Raw genomic sequence first — 25,504 nt, 5'->3', positions numbered from 1 at the left:
TTGCACGACTGCGGCCTTCATCTTCCACTACTTTTTTTGTAATAGGGTTTCATAGAGGGTAGCTCAAATACAACTTTTTGTATGATTTATTTTCAAGTCTTTTTATAGACATATAAGATTTTTCACATATGTGGAAATAAAAAATGATACTTGTATTACCAGAGTTTCCAGCAGCTGTTCATTTACACGTGTTGTGCATTATTTTACTCTTCCAAAGAGGTATTGCTTGAGTGAGAAATTCCCTCCCTAGCACAGAAAATGAACTCTTCTCTTTGTTTTTTATTTCTGAGTCATAATGGGGAGGTCAAAAAATGCAGCATACTTGGGATTTCTCCAGGGTTTTCAGTGCAGAACTGAGCTATAGCTCTGCCAGTGTTTTAACCACTGTGTATTATCGTCTAAATTGCCCCCATCCCAATAGCATCTAAGTCCCTGTTATTTGCACACAGGTAAGTATCTGATCAGGGTAAGGGTAACAGAAGTACAAAAAGTATGACAAGATACAAACCTTATCAGAGAGCATGTGCATATGCCTGTGTATGGGGGAAGGGAGGTTCAGCTTGATTCCTTGTAATTAAGCTCTTTGTATTGCTCTTATTAAAAGCCATAGGGCCTAATTCTTTTCTTGTTGAGATCTGTTGACTTCAGCGATGGTGCTCCTGATTTACTGTGGTGCGAAAAGAGACTTAGACCCATAATCTCTAATTTATCTGTGCCTGCAGTGAAGCCAGATAACTCTTTGGAACTTTCAGTGACTACATTTATGATTGACTTGTGCGTTTTTTTAATGTAAAAGACTATCTGCAAACTGCCTCTTAAATTCATAGTCCCATATTTGAATAACTCTGCTCCCTCTGAACCATGTCCTGCTAGCATTACTTAATAAAAGGGTAGCAGCCCAAATACAGGCACATTTAATTAGCTTTTACAAAACCATATGACTACAATAGAAGGCAGTATAAGTCTTAAGTCCAAAAGTACCTTGCATGATCTGCAAGGGACCATAGGAGGATAACTGCAACTGGAAAGCAGGAGAACAGGGACAGCTTCTATGATAATATATGGCAGGCAACGACAGTACAAAGCTCTGTAAAGCTTTCAAATAGTCCCTGAGGTTTCTAGAAGGTGAGCTGTGTTTGGTATAAGAAGGTCAGGCTAGGTATATTTCTGTGGAAAAAAAAATAAAATCAATTATCCAAAATGATAAACAAAGTAATTTTGCATCATTTGCATTTTGAGCATTTACTATTCAGGAGAATATGTCAGTTGCTCACAAAGGAGCAAATTCAGAAAGTTACTTGGTGCTCTTGAAACTGGAAGTCAAAAATGACAAGTTGCATTTCCACTGCACTATCTGACCGAGGAAATAAAAGATATTTATGACTCAGACTTAACATACCACCTGGCAGAGATGAACATCCCATTTGAAAAAGACCTTAATCTTCTGAATGACCACTTCTCTCTGAAATAGAATATGCTTTATGAAACATTCATCTTCAGAAAACTGAGAGACCTATGCAGACAGTGTGAGTGCAGTGTGGTCCAGTGTATAAGCATCGGACTAGGAATCAGGAGACCCTGGAGACAGGAATGACTTCTAGAAAATTACTTCACCTTCCTGTGTTCCTACTTTCACTGTATGTCCAGTTTAGCTGATTGGATTGCAAGGTTTATAAACACAGGGACTTTCTCCCTTTATCAGCATCTAGCACAGTGCGGTTCCAAACTTGGCTGTGTATCTGTGGAATAATTATTCTTGCTAGGCTAATTTTTTTTCAGTAGGTTAGGCTGGTTACATCTTTTATGTTTAGTTGTTCCCTTGACTTCTAGGATATTCATAGAGCCATTCAGGTTGGAAGGGACTCTGTAACATCATCTAGTCCCACCTCATGCTTGAAACAGGATCAACACTGATTCAAAGCAAATAATTTAGCAGTCTTGAAAACCTGTGAAGTCAGACTTTCCACAACTTCTCGGAGAAGCCTGTTCCAATTATCCTTAAAAGGGATTACCTATCTTCACAGTGACTTTTTTTTTTTTGTCTTTTATCCAGTTAGAGTTTCCCTGGTTTGATTGTGCAGCTCATGGTTCCATCTTTGCAGTAACTTCCTCACAGGTCTGCTGTTAAGTCCTCATGAAGCCACCTCTTCTTCAGGCTGAACAAGCCTGGTCCCACAGCCTTTTCTCACTGGGCAAGTACTCCAGCCCCTGACCATCTTGACAGAACTCTGCTAAGCTTACTGAAGTTTATCACTATATTTCCTTTGCTGAGAGCCTAAAATTAGATTCCCAATTAAATCTAAAAAGTGATAAGTGAGGGGAAATAATGACTTTCTGTACACTTTTTTAGTACAGCCAGTGGAGCACACTGCTGATTCATGCTTAGCATACTGTCCACCCAGTCCCAGAACCCCCAGGTCCTTCTCCACAAAGCGACAACCCAGCCAATCACTCCCCAGCCTGCACCAGCAATATCATGCAATGTTTTGAAGAGGAGCTTCAAGCTAAAGTAATGGTTAGAAAGCACTCATGGAAAGCCGAAGCAGAACCTGAGAAAGCAGCAAACTGAAAAGCTTGTGTATGACGGAGGGCTGCAGAATGCGGCTAAAAATCTTGGTGGATTTTTACAGGGGAGAAAATAATTTTTAAAGCTTACAACAAAAAGAATCCCAAATTACAATGGCAGGTCTAAGGGTAAAAAGAAGCACAAATAAAACTGCCACTCTGCCTATTCACTGACAACATATCCGTAAAAACTGAACAAGTAACATCAGTACATCCTGCCTTCTCACCAGGTTATCCAAAGACATCGAAGAGGAAAACAAGCAAAGAAGAAAATGTTTCACAAAATCACACATAAAAAATCACGAGGGCTGTTGATGGTTTTAAATCACAGCAGCTCATTAGAAACTTTGCAAAACAGGGCTTGTTAACACTATCTGTCTCAGACAAAAGAAGACAAAAGCAGTTTCAGGAATGTGACCATAACAAGTATAATGGTGAAGAATGTCTGCAGAATTGTAGCAGTGACAACAGTCTTTCATAAGGGAATTTCTGCATTAATGAAAGGTCAGTTACAGTCAATTGAAAAGTTTCCATTGGCTTCAGTGGGCATAGGGATTATGCCCTAAAAAAGCAAATTTGTACGGACTAGAATTCTGACCCCAGTGAAGAAAATAGCAATAACTCCTAATGGGTTCAGTGCCGTCAAGACTTCAATTTAAGAGATTTTTTGTTAGTTATAGCTTGATTCCCATGGGGATTAATAAAACAATGTTCATGCTGTAACCCCACATATGCCTGCATTTATTCCAACACAGTAATACATGGTGGTGATCCCACATGTTATTGAAGCATCATTTTTTTTCAAACAGAAATGAAAAGTTTAGGGATACTGTTTCTATCCTGTTTCATTCAAGCCTTCAATGGTCATGCTTTTTCACAAATCTCTCAGCCAGGTGTTTGGTGTTACAATTCTACCTTATGAATCTGTTTCCCATTTTATAATGCTTCATGGTCTCACAAGTTTGGGAAACTTCTCATTTGTTTGTCTTCACTGTGTTTGTTGAACAAATCGCTGGTAGAATCCTGACAGATAGCACTTTACCATAAATCAAGTCTCTCTCTCTCAGAGATTATAGTTAAAATGTTCTCTAGCTTAACAGCTTGTATACCATCCAGCATTGTGGTTTAGCTGTTGGCTCAGCTGACACACAGCAACTGCCTGAACTGCAACAACTTGTGTTTGAATCCAAGCCCTCAAGAATTGCAGGTCTAGCTGTACCCTGTCTCAGAGACAGTCCCTAATCCTAGCTTTTCATTAGGATATGTGGCATGAAAGAGTTGATGTTGCATATTTTACGTTTCATAGTTACACGTCTAGAACTAACACCCCTCATGCCCCCGGTTCTACTTTACCACTTGTAAGAATGAGGAGGGTGATCAGCCCTCTCTTTTTTCTTACCTCTGCATAGAAACACTGTGGAGCTGAACTGCATATCAAGAATAGGGTAGTTCATAAATTTTCACAAAGCCATGGATAAAACTGCCTTTGTTCCAATGACAAGAAAATATCCCTTATATTTTGTATTAAAATATCCCTAGAAGGATACATTTTATGTCAAATCAATATCAGAAATCAAGCAGATTAATAAAATTACTGTTGTATCAGGTCTTAGCACCATCTGTAGAGATCAGCAAGGGTAGCTGACACTGCTCTCTGGATTACAATGCTGTGCTTGTGTGCTTCTTTGGTTGACACTGTTAACATATAGACCTCTGTAACATCCCTTTTTGATTTGTGAAGTACATTTCTTGCTAAGAATGTGTGGGTGTCATATGCTTTAGGAGTATACATCTTCCACTTAATTGAAAGAAGTTAATGGTTTTTGTTGAACATCAAGTATTTAATGTTACTGTTCAATGAAGGTCATTAAGAAAGCTTCAAGGAACAATAAAGTCAAGACATCTGAAGGCAACTATGAATATACATTTGGACAAATATAGGACAATGCGCTACCATTTGAAAATTAATATATTGCTTGAAGAACACTGTCACAAGTGTATATTGGTATATAATATGTGTTTTCATTTTGGAATCCTAATTGAGGTCTAAATTCAGAAACCTGACACTAACAAAAAAGGTACTTCTTGTCCTCAGCTATTGCTTAGAAAACATCATCCAGTTTCTTCAGGATTTGATTTACAGCTATAAGAAATACAGTTCCTCAGGAACAGTAAGCTAGGGCAGTTCATTTCCCATAAAGCAATGGTCTCTGATGAGTACATTTGGTAGTGCTCCCTCTGATCTGCTTTATCTGGTTGCCAGTGGTTAGAATAATCCAGTCTTTCTGAAAATAAACTATTCTACATTCACTTTTTTCACAGCTCCCCTATTTTTCAAGGGATATTACCCCCTCAGTCTGCTTTCAAATCAGTTATATATTCATGATTTCTTTTATGTATGTTCAATAGAAAAATTCTATTGCTGTACAAAATATTGCTTAGTGGTTTAGCCTACCAGCTGTAGTTGAACTAACCCTTTTAACTTATGCACATCAGTTATAATTTTTTATTCTCTTAATAACCTCTAACACATGAAAAACAAATAGAATGAGTTGATAATTTCTAACAGTAAAATACACTTCACATATTTTGCTATCATGCTGTGGAATAACTCTGCAATGTCAAGTAGCACACAATTAGTAAAACTGTAGGGGGAAAAAAAGAAGTGTTTTGATCCTGAGGAATTTTTATCCTAATCAGATCGAAATTTCAATGCTCTTGTAGTGCTTAATATCTTCAATCACCAAAAAAATCAAACTGATTCCAATGTCAGGTTTTGCATTCTGTGACTGAAATGAAATGCTAAAATATACAAATGAATCTCATGTTTGTACAAGTTTATTATCATCACTAAAAAGCAAGATTGATTCTAAATTAGGCTGATAGAATGTCTGGTGTTTAGCTAATTCTTAAACCAAGCCCGCCTGGCATTCTGATGACAGTCTAGTGTATCGTGTTTTCAGAGTATTGCAGAAGGGTTGATCTGACCACCTGCACAGTCTTCCTCTCTGTCCATACGATGGGCCAGCCAAGATTTCTGAATTGGAGACTGGAATCCCTATGTCCTTTTGACTGGAGATAATGGTGACAGAGCAAGATTAGGGAACAGGAGATGAGAAACTGGAAGAAACAGGGGCCTATGAAGAAAACATTTTTATATTCATACAAGTTAAAAAGGGAGCATGGACTTTGGTTTTAGCCCATGCCTACTGCTTGTTTTTCAGTCCTAATGAGTCTTAAAAGCATACACCTAACCAAGAGTGTGCATGTTCCATGTCCTTTAGCCATGCTCTGAAATCCTGCAGACATTGTGTTTGCTCCTGCAAATGCTTCTTTGGGTTAGGAGAGACATTGATGTGTCTAGTTTAATTTCTTTGTCTGCTCTCTGACCAAAGCCGGTTACTTTACAAGAATGGGGAAAACACTCTGCAACGTACATGTATGTACACCTTGCACTCTTGTTTTCTCCATAATACACTGTTAACTCATGGTTGGTTAATTTATTGAAAAGTGAAAATTTATATAAATACTTACATTTCTGTTTGTGGAGGATAGTTATTACTATTGTATTGCTTGGTATTCTAGTTATCTATATAAATATTCAGATATAATTTTGAATCCTGGTAATTTTCTACTCTTCATAATATTTTGTGGCTTTTTTTGCATACAGATAGTGCGCTAATGAAAAATGTTTTCTGTACAAAAAGGATATAAGAGAATTTACCAGAAGCATCAGATCTTTTGGGTAGTAAACAAACCAGAAAACCTTACAAAGTTAAACCTTTAAGCTACTTAAATCGTTAGCTGCTCAACCTAACTGCAAAGTATTGCCTTCTGTATCTTAGCAATATACAGTTATTTTGGAAGATGTTTCGGGTATGCTTTACATCAATAACCCTTTAACTTAATTCTTGACATTGTTTCAAGTTAAATTTAATGCAATACTGATTAATACATTCCCATGTCAGTTTGTAGGCTTTCTATTGTAAGACATACACAGCTCAGTCAATTGAAATTTACACCTAAACTCATCTCCTGCTTTTACATTAAAAATGCATATAATACCAGCTCTATAAGTACAGCTACTGCATTAAGGGGCTGTAGAGTGAAGGCTGAGCTCTGACTTCAGCTGGGAACCTCTGGTTTCCCAGCTACTCCCTTAATAATTTTCTTTATTTTTTTTTTTTTTGTAAACTCTGTTTGTGCTCAAGATTTTCAACCCCAAAGATGAATTTATACTTTGACATTATTCTTGTGATAGATTGCAGAAGCACATGATAAATTGCAAAGCCATGGGAATAAAAGGCTTTACTGTGCACCTCCAGCAGCTTCACCTTCACTCTGTCCACTATTTCTGTGGTGACTTTTGCTACATAATGTAAATATATGCTGTTTTAAAATGGTGGGGAAGAGTACTTCAGCCATGTATCTTTTTACCTTTGTTGCTGAGGTTTGCTCCAAGATTAATGAGACCAAAACTATTCATCAGCTTGTAATCTGAGTCAGAAACAGTGTTGCTCCATTGAAAATCCAAGGATTTTGTTGTAGCTTACTGTACACCTTAAAATATCCATTGTAAAATGTCATTATATGAAGGTATAAAGAAACTGGAACAAAGTTTTAGAAACACATTAGTGCTGCTGTGGTTTTTTTTCCTCTTCCTTTTATTTTTCAAAGGTCTGGATAGCTGACCTTGTGTCTCTGAGGGAGACAGTTTTCAAAGCCAGAAGGATATGAAAATAGTATCAGTAAAATATGTAGCATATATCAGATATGTGACAGTGGGGCAATAGGTCTTATTAGCAGTCGTTTGAAAGAACCTGCATAAATCACTTGTGACTTTGCCATCCGTGAGTGATGTGGCCAGTGGTGGATCAGTGTTGGCTTTGATGTCTGATAACTTATAAAGTAAGTCTGGGACTTTTGCTCAGCGGACTTTTGGGAATGACCTGCCAAACACGTGGAGCATTTGTACCCAGTGTCCACAGATTGCTAGGTGTTGGTTCCGAGATCATAAAATGCTTACTTATTCAAGTGTTCTTTTATTTTTATTTTACAAGGGGGGTTGTTTCGGTTTGGGTTGTGTTGCGGTTTTTTTGCTTGTGGAGAAAGGTGGAAAGTTTTGGTTCACTCCTTTTTCTTTTATTTTTACAAGTCGTGGTATAAAGGGGCAATATGCTTCCACAATGTCTGCGTCTAGCTGCTCCATGCCACCATGACACTGTGCTGTGGATCCCTTTCCTCTAGAGATTAGGCTGAGAAGCCCACTCATTTCACTCAGTCCAAGTACCCAAACAGGGACTCTTATCCCAGAAATTAAAGTATTCTGTCCCTTGAAACAGACCATCTTTAACCTATGAAATTCAAAAATTCATATTGCTGCCAATCTGCTGCTGTGAAACTTCTATCTCTTTTCGTACATGTGGGAGATATGGTCATGTAGAGTTTGCTGGTGCATTTAGCATGGAAAAGGTTATGTTCTGAAGTCATTAATCTTAGGTAGGTTGTCATATGATGAACATTAATATTAGTGGATAGATGGAGGACAGATTTAAGTTTCTTGAGCAAGCAGGGCCAAATTCCTCCTCTGATGTTGCATTTTAGTAGCGGAGGGCAAAATTTGTATCTCGGATTTCATTTTACCCCCCAGTTTGAACAGAAAGAGTTCATTAATGATAATGGAAGTTCTGTCTGAAGTTGGTGTTCAAAGCAGGCTTGGGTTTCTGAATGACTGTTTCAGTGGTAAGTTAAAATCACCCAGAGAAGGAGAGGGGAAGAAAAGTAACTCTGTTGTGCAAGTAGGAGATGATGATTAGTGCTGAGAAATACTTCTGGTTTTTTAAACAAAACATCCTAATGTTTTTATTTGGAATCAAATGAAGGCAGAATCTCTAGCAGAGGCTAGGAATTTTCAAGGGCTGGAGTACCACTGTCCTGGGATTAAGATAAATTAAAAAATCCAGGAATGCTTTTACAAACTCTTTTCACTGTTTAGAGTTACTTTTCTTTCCTGGCTAGACATGTAGCATGCAAGACTTTTCTCACTGTGTTTAGCAAGTGATGAGCTCGAGCTACAAACTTCAATCCTAGTATGAACCCACATTTTTTTAACATTTTGACTCAGACAACATTTAAAATTTGATTTTCTGCAGGGTGAGGCAGGAAAAATCTTGCTCAGTTTTTAAAGATTCTTAAGCTTTCCAATTTTTCTAAATGGTTGATTAAAGCTTCTTTTTTCTTCTGCAAGGTTGTTGGTACTTATTTTTGCCTAATTTGTCAAGTATTTATATAGGTATCATCCCTACGCTGGAAGTTTAAACAGTATTCCATATTGCAGAAGTAAGTAATGAATTAATTGCCACTCTTGGCATTTTTAGAGTGACTGTATATGCTTTAAAGGATTATCCCAGGTGAATGAAGTAGTTAGGTGGAAGTCTGGATACCAGTGGGGTACAGTTTTCTTTTATGAATCTGACCTGCTACTTCCTGCTTGACATCAGAAAAGATGAATTTACTTTTGGAAGTCTACAATTATTACTGCCTAATATTCATATCGTGCTAGCAGCCAAATCTCAGTCAGTGGTATTGACACAATACACTGCATTCTCAGTCCAGTACTCAGGGCTTTCTCCCGTCATATGGTGTGAGTAAAATGCACCTTTCTAAAGCCTCACAGAACCAATGTTTTTCTAAACATCTATTATCTTTCTATTTTTCTTACGAGAACTCTGTTGAGATACAGTAAGTCACAAAGGGCTGGTAAGCAATCTCTGCAATGAGGGGAGGTAGAGCAATGTGGCTCATGGGGACTTTTGTGATGGGAAGATGGCATTTTTTTCCCCAAGCAATATGCTATAGAGGCCACACTTCTGGCCTGGTGGGTAAAGAACACATTTGCACGCTGTCCTGGCTTACGTACCCTCATCCTCACTTCACCCTATGTAGTAGGTCTGAAATCGAAGTGTTTGTGGAGAATTATACAGAAGGCACACATTTGCTCACCAAATGTCTACAAGTCTCCTATCATCTAGCTCATAATTCTGTTTAAGTAACAAACATCATTTAACATTGCTAAATATTTTTCATTGATAAAATCCAATTTGTGGATACCTGCTATTTAAAACATCTAACTCGCTAATTACAAAACCTATAGAAAAGTCCTTACAACATCAAAGGCTTACTTGATCCTTGGAGCTGTTACGAATAAAAAACTCTCTCCGTTGCAAGCAAATAAGGCACTTAATACGCTCTTTCTGGCTGTGATGCTATTTTTCCTGTGGGTTTTGAAAATGACCTTCCTGTAAGCATCAAGGACTGTAACTTTTCAGATAAAGAAACTTGTTCTTGTTTTAAGTCTCTGCCAGGTTCATTCCCCTATAGCCCACAGTTTTCAAAAGCAGAAGAAAAAGTAATCCAGAATTAAAAAAAAGAAAAACCCCTCTGTTTCCAGAACGAAGTTACCCTGTCAGCTTGCCTTGGGCCTTAGGTGGAGAAGTGGAGATTAAAGAGTCAGTATTCCTTTTCATGTTTCATCTGCCAGTTTTGTGAATGTAGAAAGAGTACTTGTGGCTGCAGCTAAGTATCCGACTATGATATTAAGTATGGCATTTTCATCCTCATGCAGTAAATTAAAAATATCCTTATAAGTTTACCACAAGAGGAATTCAGTATCAATACCATCCAGTCATTGATAAAGGAATTTCAAGGAGAAGGGTGAATAGCACAGCAGATGTAACCTCAATATTTTCACCAATTATAAAGAGCCTCTTTGTGAAGCTGTGTGAATATGTAAGATGATCTCATCATTTCCTATTTACTCAATACTTACCTGAATACGCAATATAGTGTAGCTTTTAAATGCATATGCACATGAGTAAAATGTCCTTTTGTAAGAGGCTTCGCTAAAAGACTGCTTTTGATACAGAATTTCTTCATCTCCTCTTCAAACTGAATTAAGCTACTTCCTTCTTTTAAAACACAACTCACTATTTAGAAGCTTTGGCTTTGATTTCTCAGAACAGCCTTACAGGAAGAAACTATGTTCTTTTTCTTTTTGTAACCATATTTCTGAAGACAAACTTGTACTGATTTATTTTGATTTTCTAACAGAAATAGGTTCCTGCAAAGAACACTGACTGTTTCTTCTTTCCTCCCCTCCTTCACTCCTCTGCTACAAGAATATTGCTGTGCGCAAAGCTACCGAGGAAAACTGAAATCCCTCTGTTGGGAACTGTGTATATAGCAATATATTCATGCTTCAAGAAATAAGTGAGATTTTTTTTAGGTCTTAACATGACATACTGTGTATTTCTTGATGTTAAGCACTGAATTCAAATTAACTAGGTAACATTTGAGCAAATTTTAGTCAAGTTCATCATCGACCGTTTTAGGGAATATAGCTGTGCAGCTAACATAAAGGTCACGAGTCTAAAAACATTAACCCTCAGTTATTCCCTTTGATTAAAGAGTGTTTATATATAAGTATATGCATACAATTATATAACCCAATCCTGCATAAACCCATGAAACTTCAGTCACATGAACCATCCCACCGCTGTGGTCCTAAGTCCCATCTTACCCCATCCCACATTGTCTGCCAGACTGGGTTCTCCATATGTAATACGAATAGAAATTTAAAACTCATTTCCCAGTGTTCAAAAATGCACAGCTGAACCCTGATTCTCTGTAAGGAATTTGCCTTACAAAGTGCAGTATGAATAAGTTCAGGATATGGTCCACGTGGCATTACGTTTTCAGAAATTCATGCTAGGCTGAAATATGTGGTCTGTTGCTAGTAGCAGAGCAACTTCACAAGCAGCCCCTAGGGTGGACTAACTCTTCACTTTCATCTCTTCTCAAAATCAGTAACTTTATTAAAGGACTTAATAGTGTCCTTTGTAAGTGTCCTTCCAGTTGCATGTTTTCTCAAAATTCTCATGCAATTTCTAAGTTTCAGGTGGGAGATGCTAACAGTTAAAAAATACCATAAATTCGAAAACATTACAGTGTTTTTTCACTCCTTCCCTTTTGTCACATTGAGAAATTTCTTCCCGAGCTATAGTATGAGCTTTCAGAACTGGCTTGGGGGTGCCTAGTGCACTCTCAAAGGATTTAAGCACCAGATTTAGCAGCACGGCACAGCTGACCTGCCAGAGAATCTCTTTACAGAGAGAATTTTTATATTGAATCGTGGGACTTCCTTCAGAGCATGGTCCACAAATCTCTCTTATGAAACGTGCTTTAGACAGATGCAGGGAGGAAAATCCAGTGTATGTGGTAATATATCTGAGCTGGCCAAATAGAGAGTGGGAATTTGCAGGTAGGTGAACTTCATGGAAAACTCATTTTCAAGACAGTATTTCAGATATTCTTTGGATGTATAGTAATTTGGGATCCTGAACTCTGACTGCAAGTGGTTTGTATACAACTCTGATGCACTGAATTCTCTTTCTTGGATAAACAAGCCTCTTTTCCTTCAGAAATAACTTACAAGGTTTTAATTTTCCCCTTTTTTTTCTATAGTTCTGAAATGAATGCTCTGTTCAGCTTATGATACAGACTTTTCAGTGGTGTGACAACCAATATAAAAGGTACTGAAGGAGGAATGACTTTTCTAGGATGAAATGGACTGAAAGAGCTGGAGGATCTGCATCCAGATAGCTATCACTATGCAGAATTGCAATGTGCTTTTGAGTCACTGGCCAGTGACTCACCTGGCACCTTGACTTTCTAATGTGCATTTGGGCAGTTGTGAGGATTCATCCTTTAGTATTTATATAGCATGGTAAACTCCTCAGATAGAAACTGCTATAAAGAAGACAACAGTATAAGTAGTAGACAAAAGTGCAGATAGATTTTACTAGTTCGTCCACATTTGCAGAGACAATATCACTCCAGACTTCCAGGCAGATCAGTTTTACTGTCAACTGTAAGCAGAGTATTTTGAATGTCCTATTTTACTGAAATGGAGATGTCTACCACAATCAAAACTTACAGCAGTACTTTTCATAACTGATGAAGTTGGGCTAATTTATGTGAGATTGTTTTCCAAAGTGGCGTACAACATTGGCTTCACAAAATTGCTGGGTAGTCAGTGGTTCATATTTTATCTTTATTCTGCTATATAATGAGGTTTTGAAGCCAGTGAATTATCATAGCAGGGTATTTAGAGCTTGGAATACAGAGCTAAAAATTTAAGGAAACTCACGGATCTCTGCCAGAAACAAACCTACTTAGCTAGAGGTAGCTGAAAAACAACAGGATCCAGATCAAAAATAATTTTTCCTGTTACAGCTGAACCTAACTTGTGCTTTGCATTCACTTCACATTGAATTTTTTCACATGCATTTTTTATTCAGTAGTTGAAAAATTGGAGTGGGCACTGGGGGATCTGTCCAAGGTAAGAAAGTATCTGTGTTTGTATGGCTGCCTTTGTAAATATCTTTTTCTGTAGATATCTGTTGTACATGGATTTAGATACAGACACATTCATATATGTAATTAGGGGTATAGACATTTGGTTAACTTGAAAGCTTCAAAGTGTCGTTTGTCACATTTATGATGGGAACTTTAACTGCTTAAATACTTATTCTTTTCTAAAGTGACTTTTTTCTATCCTTCTCAAAAAAAAAAAAAAAAAAGAAAGAAAATGTACTTCATGAAACTATTGTATATGAAGCACTTATTAGCCATAATTAAATGGACAATATGAATTTACTACGTCTTTAGGACTCTGGCTTGTTCTGGTTTAGAGCAAGATGATTAATGCAAATACATATTACTTGAGATAACCATTTAGCAGCTAATTTAGCCAAATTTATTACAGCAGTTAGAGGTTTTTCATTTTAGCAGACGGAGACAAGGACATGACAAAAGCAGGTGGTGTATATGAATGCACACTGCCCTCTAGTGCACACAGCTTGATGGGATTAGTGAGAAACGCGGAAAAGAGTAAGTGCTCCAGTAACAATAATACCCAGATTTTGTATAGTGTAGGTTTTCTGTAAAACCCTGCTGCTCTTTTCCAATGAAGATTTGCATTTCATCCCCTTTTCCTGACACTGAAGCATCAGACACAAACCAACTCTGTTTCAACTTAGCAGTATTTTGGCTGAAATATCACTTTAAACATCTGTATTTTTAAGCCTTCTTGCTGTGAGCATTTAATAATGCCGTTTGGCATTATTGATCACTTTTAATTGTTTCTCTGTTTCCTAGCATATTTTAAACATCGGAGAGAGCTATTACTCTTTGGCTCTGACGAAGCCATTCTGTGCCTCCCTTAGGCCTCTATCTCAGTCTGCTGGTGGATTTACTTTGCTCCGGTAGAAAGTAAATTCTCCCAAGACTTTCCCCCCACTGACCGGTGGAGATTTGGTTCATCTGAGAACTGTAAATTCTGTTTGACAAGATCAAAGAAACAGATGTATAAGTTCAGTGGTTGATATCGCCTGCGATAAGGAGAAATGATCAAAGCAGCAGGGGTAGCGTATCTTCCCAAACCTTTCAAATATCCAGAATCTCAAAGAGGTCTACCTAGGAGCTATGAATAAATCACATATAAATTTGCCTCTTTTTTTTCCCTTTTTCTTTTTTACAGTTTGACATTGAGTGCATTGAAAATGTCCACACAGCAATAACTATTCTGTGAACCAAGGAGATTCGTAGTGCTTTTTACTTTTCTACTTTCACCAGAGTTTCCAAAAACAGATTAAGATTATGCTTTACAAACTTGTAAAACACACAGCTAGTTATACTGAACTTAAGATCCTGTCTGTCATCTCACTGGCATGCTGCATCAAACCTGAAGGAAGCCAAAGATCGTCTGCTTATACTTGTAGCACGTTGTACAATGACCATTTTTACTGTAGTTCTGACATGCACTGTATCTTGCTTCTGTTTTGTGCTTTTTTGCCAGTGCTGAATAAAGGTCAATGTGTAACAAAGTATTACCGCTGGATGCAGAAGAACGGAGGTTACATCTGGATACAGTCTAGCGCAACCATAGCTGTCAATGCCAAGAACGCAAGTGAGAAGAATATCATCTGGGTCAATTACCTTCTTAGGTAGGTCTTTCAGTCACTTCTCTCACTTGAACTGATGCCACTGTTGCTTATCTCTGTTGGTGAGAGTTTTAGGGAGCAAACAATTGCCTACTGGGGAAAGCTAAGAAGAAGTTTTAATATGGTCCACCTCAAAAACAATGCCATTTGGTTATCTTTATTGAGACATCTGTCATGTCTCAGTACATTGGAATATTCTTGAATTATTATGCTGCTTTAGTCTTCAAATAAACTCGCCACCCTTTTATTGCATGACTCTGCTGCCCTGAAATCTACTCTACCTGAGCTCAAAGATAAAAATGATCCACACCAACTTTCAGAAGCTGTGTTATAAAATCTGGTGTGAAGTGTTGGGGACTTATTTATTTGGTTATTGGAAAAGCATGGAAGCAAACTTCTGGAATTGTACAAAAAGGTCTCTCTGAAAGGTGTTTTCCAGTTCATTCCAGAGAGAGGAATTTTCGCAGGAGAGAAGTCTTGAATCAATATATTGCTCCTGTAATCATCAGACAGTATTCACACTGAAAAATGCAAAGTAGGATTTAAAAATAGAAGTAGAAATTAAAACTGTTTTAAACTATTGGAACTATTTTAGACAGAAATAGTGGCAATATGTTGAATGTGATGCTCTTCCCTGAGATACTCCATTTTACCAAGGCTCAAGTATTTTCTGAGCTCAGGAGAAGACCAACAGTCACTGAGAGACAGTGAATTATAAACCTGACCTTTCTCATCTGAAAATACCTTTCAACACATTCTGTTTTGTGAAAATGTTCAATAAGATCAGGGGATTTTCTGTTTCATTCCAGAGCAGAACAAACAAACAAATAAAATTTGAAACCTTGAGATTGTCATGAAATGCGATTGTCATTTTCTGGCCTGTTCTCCTTTTAAGTTGCTTGTCATGGTTTGTTACGTTCCCTTTGATGCCATGAGAGTTCAAAGTGATGTCTAGAGGTTGGATTGTGACTTATTATGCCAAGTCCAGCAAGCCCTGAAGAGTCTGCGCCTGCCTAAACTTGCATGTTGAAGTACTTTCGATTCCCCTTTTGGGGAAGAACAGGAAGCGACCCGTGGCAGGAGAGCATTGGGAGATACTGTAGGAAACATTCTGCAGCAGTGGAGTGTTCATTGGGGCTTACACATTTCTGTCTTGCTATGATTGATCATGGGCATTTTTTAATACATCCTTATGCTGCTACTTTTTGGTCTCTTTTTTCAAGAATGAGGCAGAATGCAGCATTTCAAGAAAGCTTAAGCCTGCCAGTTCCAAACTGGAAGTACAGCTTCACTGCCCCAGTCCTAGCGGGGCTTTAAAATGCCCAGAAATGTGCTCATATTCAGCTGGAAAAGTGGTACATAAGAATTATGAGGAGTTGTTTCTATCCCCTTTGCTGCTTTCCAGTGAACCTGTTCCGCAAACATCCTACAAAATTGTTTTTTCTACCAACAGAATATACCTAAAAAAACCCAAAAAACAAAAAAAAACAACAACAAAAAGCAACAAAGCAATGTGGTCTTCCCCAGGTCCTCTCCCAGAACTTGATTTTTCTGCTGCATTCCCTCCACTGGTCCGTTAAAGCAAGATTAACTCCTGCACTGAATTTGTATTTTTAATTTAGATTTCTCCTAGTACTGGAATCTGTGAAAGATCCAAATGTCCAAATAATATTTTAATGACAGATCAAGGCATAATTAGGTCTACTCTTAGCAGGAGTACTGGTCTGTATACATTTCCATGCATTAGAAAGTATGATTCAGCTGTCTGTAAAAGGATAGACTAATTATGGTGACAGGGAGGATTAATGCTGTTCTTGTTCTAGCAACTTGTTATTCACAGTGTGAAAGCCCTCAAACATCTTCTGCTGGGAGGGAGCAAATTTGGGGACTGCCCTGGGATGCAACAGAATAAAGTCACTTTGTCAGGACAAAACCATAAAGATGATAATCGTAAGAATGGCATTTCAGTGTGAACTGTGTGAACTCTGAATTTTCACAGTGCGCTGTAACAGGCTGAATATGGGCAGACTGTCATTGTGATAGTGTGTCAGTCACCCCCAGTGCTGCCTCGTATTGTCCTGCTCAGGACTGCGGATTTTCTGCTCTATCACCAGGCTGGAATTTGAACTGCATAGAAATGTTCACCTATTCAAAAATGATTAAAGACTTTGTTTATTTTCAACATTCCTGTGCCACTTGTGTCTGGCTGTGTCTGTTCCCCTGCCTTTGCATGGATTTGGGAAAGGAACACATTTTAAAGGGTGCAAACCAAGAAAAAGCGTAAGGTTGGGTTGGGGGTTTTTTAGTTTCTCTGGTAGTGTAGCTTTTTTACATTGCAGTCATGTTCATTGCTAACAAGTCACAGGTGAGCACCACATGAGCAGATGAAGATATGATTATAATGGGTGTGTTGACAGTTCTTTATCCCTAACATATGCATCTTAACATGCACATGTGCATCTGTCGTATAGTTAGAGTGGTTGCTTTTGGTTTCTTGGTGATGTGGATGCATGTGTGCAGTGTTTAAGAAATACTTAACCTTTTTTATCTATTTTTTGGCCAAATTCTTTTAAGCAGTGGCCATTTTCTTTAGCCCATGCCGAGCATCTTCTTACTAACTTTATGTATGGTCTGCTTGATTAAAGTGTGGAAAACAGGAGCGTTCAGAAAAACAGGTATTGAAAGGGCTCTGGCAAGGTTGATAGAGAACACTGTTACAGAGATAACTCTAATAGACATTGCCGGTGGGAGAGAAACAGATTGGAAAAGTTAAAACACCCTCTCTGTCCTTCCAGGCACAGTAATGGGATCGAAATCGAGATATTTTGTTGTTGGATGATTACACAGTGTAGCTTTACTGTTAGATATCACACAAGCCGTGGTGCTCCACTTCAGTAAGAATGCTTTGATAGCTCTAAAACTTCACTAGAATCAAATGAGTTTTAGTACCTGGTCAATATAAGTATTTGACAGCAGTATTAAAATAAACCTTCATAAAATCCCTGCTGTGAAGCTCTGAGAAGCCAAAAAAATGGATGTGTCTCTGTTTGCTCTGCTATTCTTCCTATTTATGTTCTTTGTTCCTGAACTTTGATATGAAAAGAGGGAAAAAGCATGAAACTGCAAATCATCCAATTGTGCTTGTATTTGCTGTTTTCTCTTCAGTAACCCAGAGTACAAGGACACTCCAATGGATATTGCACAACTCCCTCATCTGCCAGAGAAAACCTCAGAATCCTCGGAGACCTCTGACTCTGAATCGGACTCAAAGGACAACTCAGGTAACACACGTGGTTTGCCTTCACATCCACAACGGTTCATACCATGTGAGCCACAGTCAGGTTTCCAGTTGCTTTTACAGAAGATTGTTGCATTATAACAAAAACAAACAAAAAAATCCTGTAAAATTAAGTTGAAAAACACTGGCAAAACCTTTTAATGACCTCAGCATTTCTACAGCATCTCCATTTCCTCAGTATTTCTCTTAACTCTGTGGATGCATCCTTGCCTACATTGCACTAAACTAAATATTTGATTTCCCAGCTAAGCTTCATGAACAAGTGTTGTGCCTCATACAGAGGACCTGGAATTGTAACTGTTGAATGTAGTTCTAGTTCTTACCTTTCCACATTCCGAAGATAAGTGTCTGCTATCAATCTTCATGATGCCTTCCTGTATAAATACGCTTTTGAAGAGTCTCGCTAGGGGGCAGTGAAGATTGCAAAAGTTGAGGGGTTTCTTGGGTTAAAAGAACTGTATCTGATTGGAAGGTACGGGTTCAAGCACTTGTTTCTAAGCTCCTTAAGTCTGGGACTTCGACTGTTTTTCAAAAGCTAATTGTACTTGTCGAACTCAATGTGTAAATTAGTTCTACAGATGGTCCAGTGCACAGATGGTTCACACATTCCCCATTAGTTTTGAAAGTGGTTACCTAGGCACAGGTACAGATTTGGCTTTGAAAGAAGCATGGTTTCCTGTGATCCAAGAACTAAGGAGGTTACTCTGCTGTAGTACGCAATATATGTAGATCTGATTTGTCTCTCATGTCTAAAATAACACCCCCAAAAAAATCTGGAGAAAATTAATCACAGTGACACAAATCAAGCAAAAGCAAGAAGAGGATCAGGCCTTAATGTTATATCATGTGGCTGTTCTCTTTCATCTTTTGCCTTTGTTTGTTCTCCTTTGACAGCTTGGTTTGATGGTTTAAGTCAACATCAGGCACGCATACGGGCTTGTTGCCCACCATTCTTGGGAATCTCTTCACCTATTCCCAGTGCTTCCTTTATGCTATCCTGTTCCTAAATAGCCAGATAACACACATGTGGAGAATGGTTTGCATTTTCTGTATGCGCTGTAAGTTTCTCCAGGTGAGAAGTGCACATTCATTCATGATTCCTAAGGCTGATACAGAGCAAGAGAGCATTCTTTAAAGGTGCACAGATGTCTACATATCAGAAGATGTCTGTGAGTCTTGGCAGACAGCAAAGGCAGTGGGTTGTTTGTTTCTTACAGAAGAATTAACTAGAACTGCCAAAGGACCTGAAACAGCAGGTCCTACATGAAACCGACAAGTTCAGTTCAAGCTCTGATAAAATCCCAGGCAAATTTTGTGCTGCTTTAGACTACATCACCTTAAGCCCACTATTGACCAGCTAGAAACCATGGCCTTAAAAGAAAGCATCTTCAAAAAGCATTAAACAAAATGTAGGAGAAATTGAGCCATAGGTGGAACAAAAAGCTGGATGAGATGTAGGGATTTATGGCTGTTACTTTGTTTCTGTGGGTTTTATTTTTCAAAACAGAGGGTCTCTGCTGCTGGCAACTCAACTAAAAGTCACACAAAGTGACTTGTGAAGTTCACTGCCCTGAATCCTCAGGCAGCTCCCTGCCAAGCCAACCTTCTCCAGCACTTCTGGGAAACTGGTATTGACAAGGCTCCAGGAATAACCGATCTTTAGAGGAAAACTGGCCCTTCCCCTCTCCCCCTAAAACAAGTATATTGAAAAGGGTAGTACTTGGCTCTGAGGAGTGAAAAAAACATCTTTTATTTCCCAACAAAAGATTTCTGGCTGGCCTGTAAAACACAGGGTCTCCTGAAGCCTTTCATGACCCTTTCAAACACAGTATGATAATGGAGCGTATTCAGTTTAAAGACTGCTTTGGCTGTCTGAGTCCAGTGGGCTAGAGTGTTTATCTCATCCATATTAGAATGAGGTGAAAATCTAAAACACAACTAAATGAATTCAGGCAAGAAGAGTGACAGCTTCTCAGTGCTGTAGTTGGGCTATTTTCAATGGCCCTTAGATTCGGATCAATCAAGAATTTAAATCACTGCCTGATTTTTTCTTTTCCTGGTATGGGGGAAGGTTTGTGTGGGGTATTTTATTTATTTGATGCCCTTGAGGGGAAATATGAGAAGGCAGCCTAGCAAGGTAACAGCATTGTTTTAACTGGTTTATTCACTGAGATTTATACACGTATGACCTGCTCTCACACGTGAGGAAATCAGCAGTAATTCTGCTCAAGTCAGAGACACTATGCCACTTCAAAAGCGGCAACACTGAAGGGAAAACAAGACGAGAGGACTAGAATCTTCATTAGTGAATAGTGCTACACCTGGATGCCTGCCCACAGTAGGAGAACATGGATGTAGAAGAACAATCACAGAACATAATGATCATAATGGGATTGTTCACTGCCTCCTCTTTGGGTGACACAGCGACAATGCCATTGTGCTCACACTTGTCAAAATGATTCTTGTCCCGCAAACAGATGAAAAGGCCCCCTTCAGTCAAGGTACAGGACATACAGCATAGGCTTTTGGCGCATTAACAGTCCTGAGTCAGAGAGATTCATGGTGATCAGAACTCTCCCAACACAACATTGCAAAAAACTGTGGCTCTACAAGAGATCATGCCTTTTGCCAAAAAAAGAAAAAAAAATACAACAATCATATCTCATGGGTAGGTAGAAATCTGGGCTTGTGTTATAATATTCTCTTCCGGTTGCTAATGGTTTGTTTCACTTTTCTTTTGCTCCAGAGGACAATGAGAACTCAAAGTCAGATGAGAAAGGAAACCAGTCAGAAAACAGTGAAGACCCTGAATCCGACAGGAAAAAGTCAGGAAATCAGTCAGATAATGAAATGAACTGTAATGATGATGGGAACAGCTCCAGCAACCAGGACAGCAGGGACAGTGATGACAGCTTTGAAAACTCTGACTTCGAAAATCAAAAGGCCCCTGAGGATAGTTTTGGCACTCTTGGCTCTATGCAGATCAAGGTGGAGCGCTATGTTGAGAGTGAGTCAGACTTGCGGTTGCAGAACTGTGAGTCACTGACCTCGGACAGTGCCAAGGACTCAGACAGTGCAGGGGAAGTAAATGCCCAGTCTTCCAGCAAACATCAAAAGAGGAAGAAAAGGAGAAAAAAGCAAAAGGGAGGCAGCATGACCCGGAGAAGGCTGTCAAGCACCTCAAGTCCAAATGGACTTGACCCAGCTTTGGTGGACCAGCCCCAGCTGCTCTCGTCACCAAACAGTGCCTCAGTGCTCAAAATTAAAACAGAAATCTCAGAACCTATCAATTTTGATAACGATAGCAGTATTTGGAATTACCCACCTAACAGGGAAATCTCAAGGAATGAATCACCCTACAGTATGACCAAGCCCCCCAGCTCCGAGCACTTCCCTTCCCCCCAAGCCAGCAGTAGTTTACATGTCTCCATTCCAGACTCCGTTCTCACCCCGCCAGGGACTGAAAATACTGCCAGCCGTAAAACTCAGTTCAGCACCTCATCCAACTCGGCCTTGGCTCCTGTGTCCTCTGACCCTTTGTCACCCCCACTTTCAGCATCTCCACGGGACAAACATCCAGGAGGTCCCACAGCTTCCAACTCTTTGTTGTACACTGGGGATCTGGAAGCCCTTCAGAGGTTACAAGCAGGCAATGTGGTGCTTCCTTTGGTTCACAGGGTAACAGGAACCCTTGCCGCGACCAGCACTGCTGCTCAGAGGGTCTACACCACTGGCACTATTCGGTATGCTCCAGCTGAAGTTACTTTAGCCATGCAGGGCAACCTCCTCCCCAACACCCATGCTGTTAACTTTGTTGATGTTAACAGCCCCAGCTTTGGGCTGGATCCTAAAACACCGATGGAAATGCTCTACCACCACGTTCACCGACTCAATATGTCGGGACCGTTTGGAAGTGCTGTGAGCGGGGCCAGTCTGACCCAAATGCCTGCAGGGAATGTGTTCACAACTGCCGAAGGACTTTTTTCCACTCTTCCATTTCCTGTGTACAGCAATGGCATTCACACTACACAGACTCTGGAACGGAAAGAGGATTGAAATATGACCACATACTGTGTTCAGTGTTATACTCTGAGGCATAAGACTATGTTTTAATTTAGACCTTTAATTCTAGCACTTTGAATTTGAGCAGGTCAGCTTATTCTCTCAATATGATGGTCCCCGTTTCCTTCCCTTTCTCTTTAACTTGACTTATTCTTTAATGTAAAGATATTTTTTTATTTTTGCCTTCAGAGAGTCGAAGTACCAGTTGCCTGCCATTTTGTCTTCTTCTAAGATGTGTGTTTTTCCTTTGCATCTTTATTAAGATGCCTTTAATATGTGTATGCCTCTGCCATAGAATACTCAGTGTTGTGGTAAAGAGATTTTAAAGTGACAACCATTGGTTTTACTTCAAAATGATCTTGATATGATCAAGATTAAAAGAGACAAGCATAAACAATGTGCCCTGTTTGACTAAGTCAAATGAAAGGGGGTTTTTGTTCCTAATTCCTTTAAAATAGGGGATAGTATTTTAGAATTTTATGCAGAGTTTAATTCTCTTTTTATGGTTAAGATTTTCTTACTTGCACATAAAATAATTTGGGTTCTTAAAAAGTTAATTTCTGGCCTGTGACTAGAATGTTAAAAAGTTGGACTAAATGTTAATTACTGAAACTTTAACTTAATTTCTAAAACCATGGTGCTATCATTTATTAATCTGCAATGTCTTCATAAAATATGCAGCTTGTGGGCTGGGTTTTTTGGAAAGAATGTGTTCCGTACTGGTTTATAGTCGGGTGCTGCAGTCTCCTTGGTTAGTTAAGACAAAAGCCCTCATTAACATTTGCTGCAGGACTTAAATTTTTTTTACCTCCAAACTAACAAACATAGCCTCACATCAAATTTAAATGGGTCAGGAAGCCTTTTTCAAAAAGTGCTTAAAGACAAAAAACTCAATTTAATTGACGCGAGGAGCAGTTTCTTAGGTGCATATTGTTTCGCTTTATTTTTTTCTCAGTGTAACTGAGGCTAATTTTACAACATCAAATAACACTTCAGAGTAAAAAGGAAAAAAAAAAAACCAACCAGAAGAACTATTTAACATGTTTTGTTTTGGTTTTCATTTAATATTATAGAGGGAAGGTTGTAAATTTATTTTTGTTCTGTAATTTGGGGTTGTTTGGGTTTTTTTTGTTGTTGTTTTTTTCCTTATTTCTAGTATTGAAACCAATATGTTCTAAAACTAAAGAATGGGTTAATAAGCTTGAAATAGATAACTACAACTGAAAACTGCACATGAAGTAAAAGGAAAGAAATCTCCTATTTTGTCTTTGTTGCCAGAAATCACAGTGTAGTGTCAAACACTCCAAATGACTGTCAAATATAAATTCTTCTTCCACTCCATCTTTGGCAGCTGTTTGTTAAGGCATCTAATAACAGATGTGAGAACTGTAATGTGTACAATGTGTAAGTGTCCTTGGCTGTCAGTCCCATTGCAGTTTCAATGTGTGTTACTATATGCAGTATATACTAAGCTAATGTAGTTGTTTTGTCCTTTGTCTTCTCTGTGCTTTATCTCTAGTCTGGAGTGGTAAAGTCCCATTCCTGCAGTCCTAGTGAACCAGTGATTCTTGGGGGTTAGTGGTTTTTGTGTGGTGGCCTTCCTCTGTAATGTCACCTTATGCTGCTTCCACTGTCTGTATACATTTTCATTTCTGCTGTTGCTTTGCTGTTGTGTATTCTCAAACCTCTCTTGCCCCTTCCTTTCTCCCCCACCCTCCACACTTCTCCCCTATCTCTTTCTCTCGCTCTCTCGTTCTCTCTTCTTCACTCTCAGAGATAAAAGACTCTTAACTAGCTCAAGGTTAATGGAGCCATTTTTCCCACAGAGGAATTCTGGGTATGACTTACTCTTCCAGTGTACCCCACAATGCACTACGGAGTAATGCTCAGATATATTAAGTAAATTGACGCCATATAGCCTCAGTTGTTAACATTCCCAGAGTCCCTTGTGCTCGAACTGTAAGCAGAGGGTGCATTTCTTTGGTTTTCTCCCAGGTGGGCTGGCAGAGTAATACGTAGAGCAATTACCAGTGAGATAGGAAATGCTTTCAAAGGTCGACCAGCATTGTTTAAAAAGGAAACCGAGCTTAGAACTGTCATATATATTTGCTTGTGTGTGCAATGCTAATCTATTAACTCAGCTGTCCTTTGAATTTTTGATCACTCACTGTGTTGAGTCAATTCCGGCGGTAGCTTTGAATTTGAGAAGCAGGTCCAAGCCACATCGAAGTAATAGCGAAAAAGGAATTGGACGCCACAAATTTAATTAATGAACTATTAAAGGTTCCATTGGAGGGATTTAAGTAGGTCTAAAAAAGGTGAGAAAGTTGATTGGGAAATTCAAAGTTTAATTTTGGAAGCTCTACTCTAGCTATGGGACAATCAAAGGAGTGCACCTATCAGCTACAAAGAACAGCTAGACAGCTGTTGTTGTTTTGGGTTTTTTTTTATAAATGTTTCTGTGTTGTGTCAAAATGATTTCTGGTGATTTAAACTAACAGATAATCACAGCTGCTGTCTAAATCCATAGTGTTTAAAATTACAAAATGAAAAAAAAATTTCATTACCTGTGAAGACTGTGTCTGTGTTTTTAACTATTTCTTGTACAAATATATGAAATCTTTTATGAGGAGACTGGTGCCAAGTAGCTGAATAACGGGGAAAGGGATTCTGTTCGTATAAATCTTAGCAGTGTTACCAACTCTACAATATAAAAAAGAATTAAAATGTTAAAAAGTGACAGCTATGGTACATTTATTTTGTGTTAAGCTAACCGAATCTAACTTCTTGAGTGCCTGGCTTATTTGAAACATTTTTTTCATTGATCATTGATAATGCTGCAAATCAGAAATGTACATACTTCATTTACAACAGGGTTCTTTTTATACTTTTGTAGATTCTCATACATGTCATACATGGTTGTCTTTATGTAACTTAATTTTTTTCATCCCGCAGGTGCCATTTTCATAATAAACTTCTCTTGGATTTGTTACTATCTGGCATCATTTCTTTTACATATAACCATCCTGACTAATGAGTGCTGGTAGTATTTGTTTGAGCAGGTATTTTTTAATTGTTTTGGTTTAACAAAAAAAAAAAAAAAAAGAAAGAAAAAAAGAAAAAACAAAACAAAAACAAAACAAAACAAGAAAAAATAACCAAAAATCAAAGAGGATAAAGCTAGATATTATTTTATTGCAAAATGAAGAAAAGAAGCTGTCAAGATGTAGGTTAAGAATGCTAATCCAAATACTACAACAAACTTGCCACCATCCTAAATTTTCAGCTACCCCAACTCATTGTCATATTGAGCATTTTTATGCACATTATCAAAGCTGAATAATAGATATGCAACATTAACCACTATAGAAAGTGTGCATTTTTTCTTGATTAATGCACACTGGAAGAGGTCAGCTTTGGTACATTAATCATTTAAAATGCACTTTATATTTTCATTTTTGTACTCTACAATGTTACGGCGAAACTCTTCAGTAACATTATATCCTGCCTAAGCTGC

The 25,504-nt window shown here is 38.4% G+C and overlaps 1 protein-coding gene across 9 annotated transcripts in view; it reads left to right on the top strand.

Moving 5' to 3' along the window:
- The window catches only part of NPAS3 (neuronal PAS domain protein 3), a 617,231-nt gene extending 592,249 nt beyond the window's left edge, over nt 1-24,982 (top strand). For all 9 annotated transcript variants that reach the window (XM_065686336.1, XM_065686335.1, XM_065686334.1 and 6 more), the window contains 3 exons: nt 14,483-14,630; nt 17,793-17,908; nt 20,672-24,982. In XM_065686336.1, the coding sequence (XP_065542408.1) occupies nt 14,483-14,630; nt 17,793-17,908; nt 20,672-21,981 (1,574 nt within the window). In that variant the 3' untranslated portion in view covers nt 21,982-24,982. The remainder of the gene's footprint in view (nt 1-14,482; nt 14,631-17,792; nt 17,909-20,671) is intronic.
- Nucleotides 24,983-25,504: the final 522 nt, after the last annotated feature.

This window comes from Lathamus discolor, chromosome 6 (genome assembly GCF_037157495.1).
Source record: "Lathamus discolor isolate bLatDis1 chromosome 6, bLatDis1.hap1, whole genome shotgun sequence".
In the NCBI taxonomy this organism is placed as follows: Eukaryota; Metazoa; Chordata; class Aves; order Psittaciformes; family Psittacidae; genus Lathamus; species Lathamus discolor.
The sequence above is the reverse complement of the archived record's forward strand: the minus strand, read 5'-3'. Positions and strand labels throughout refer to the sequence as shown.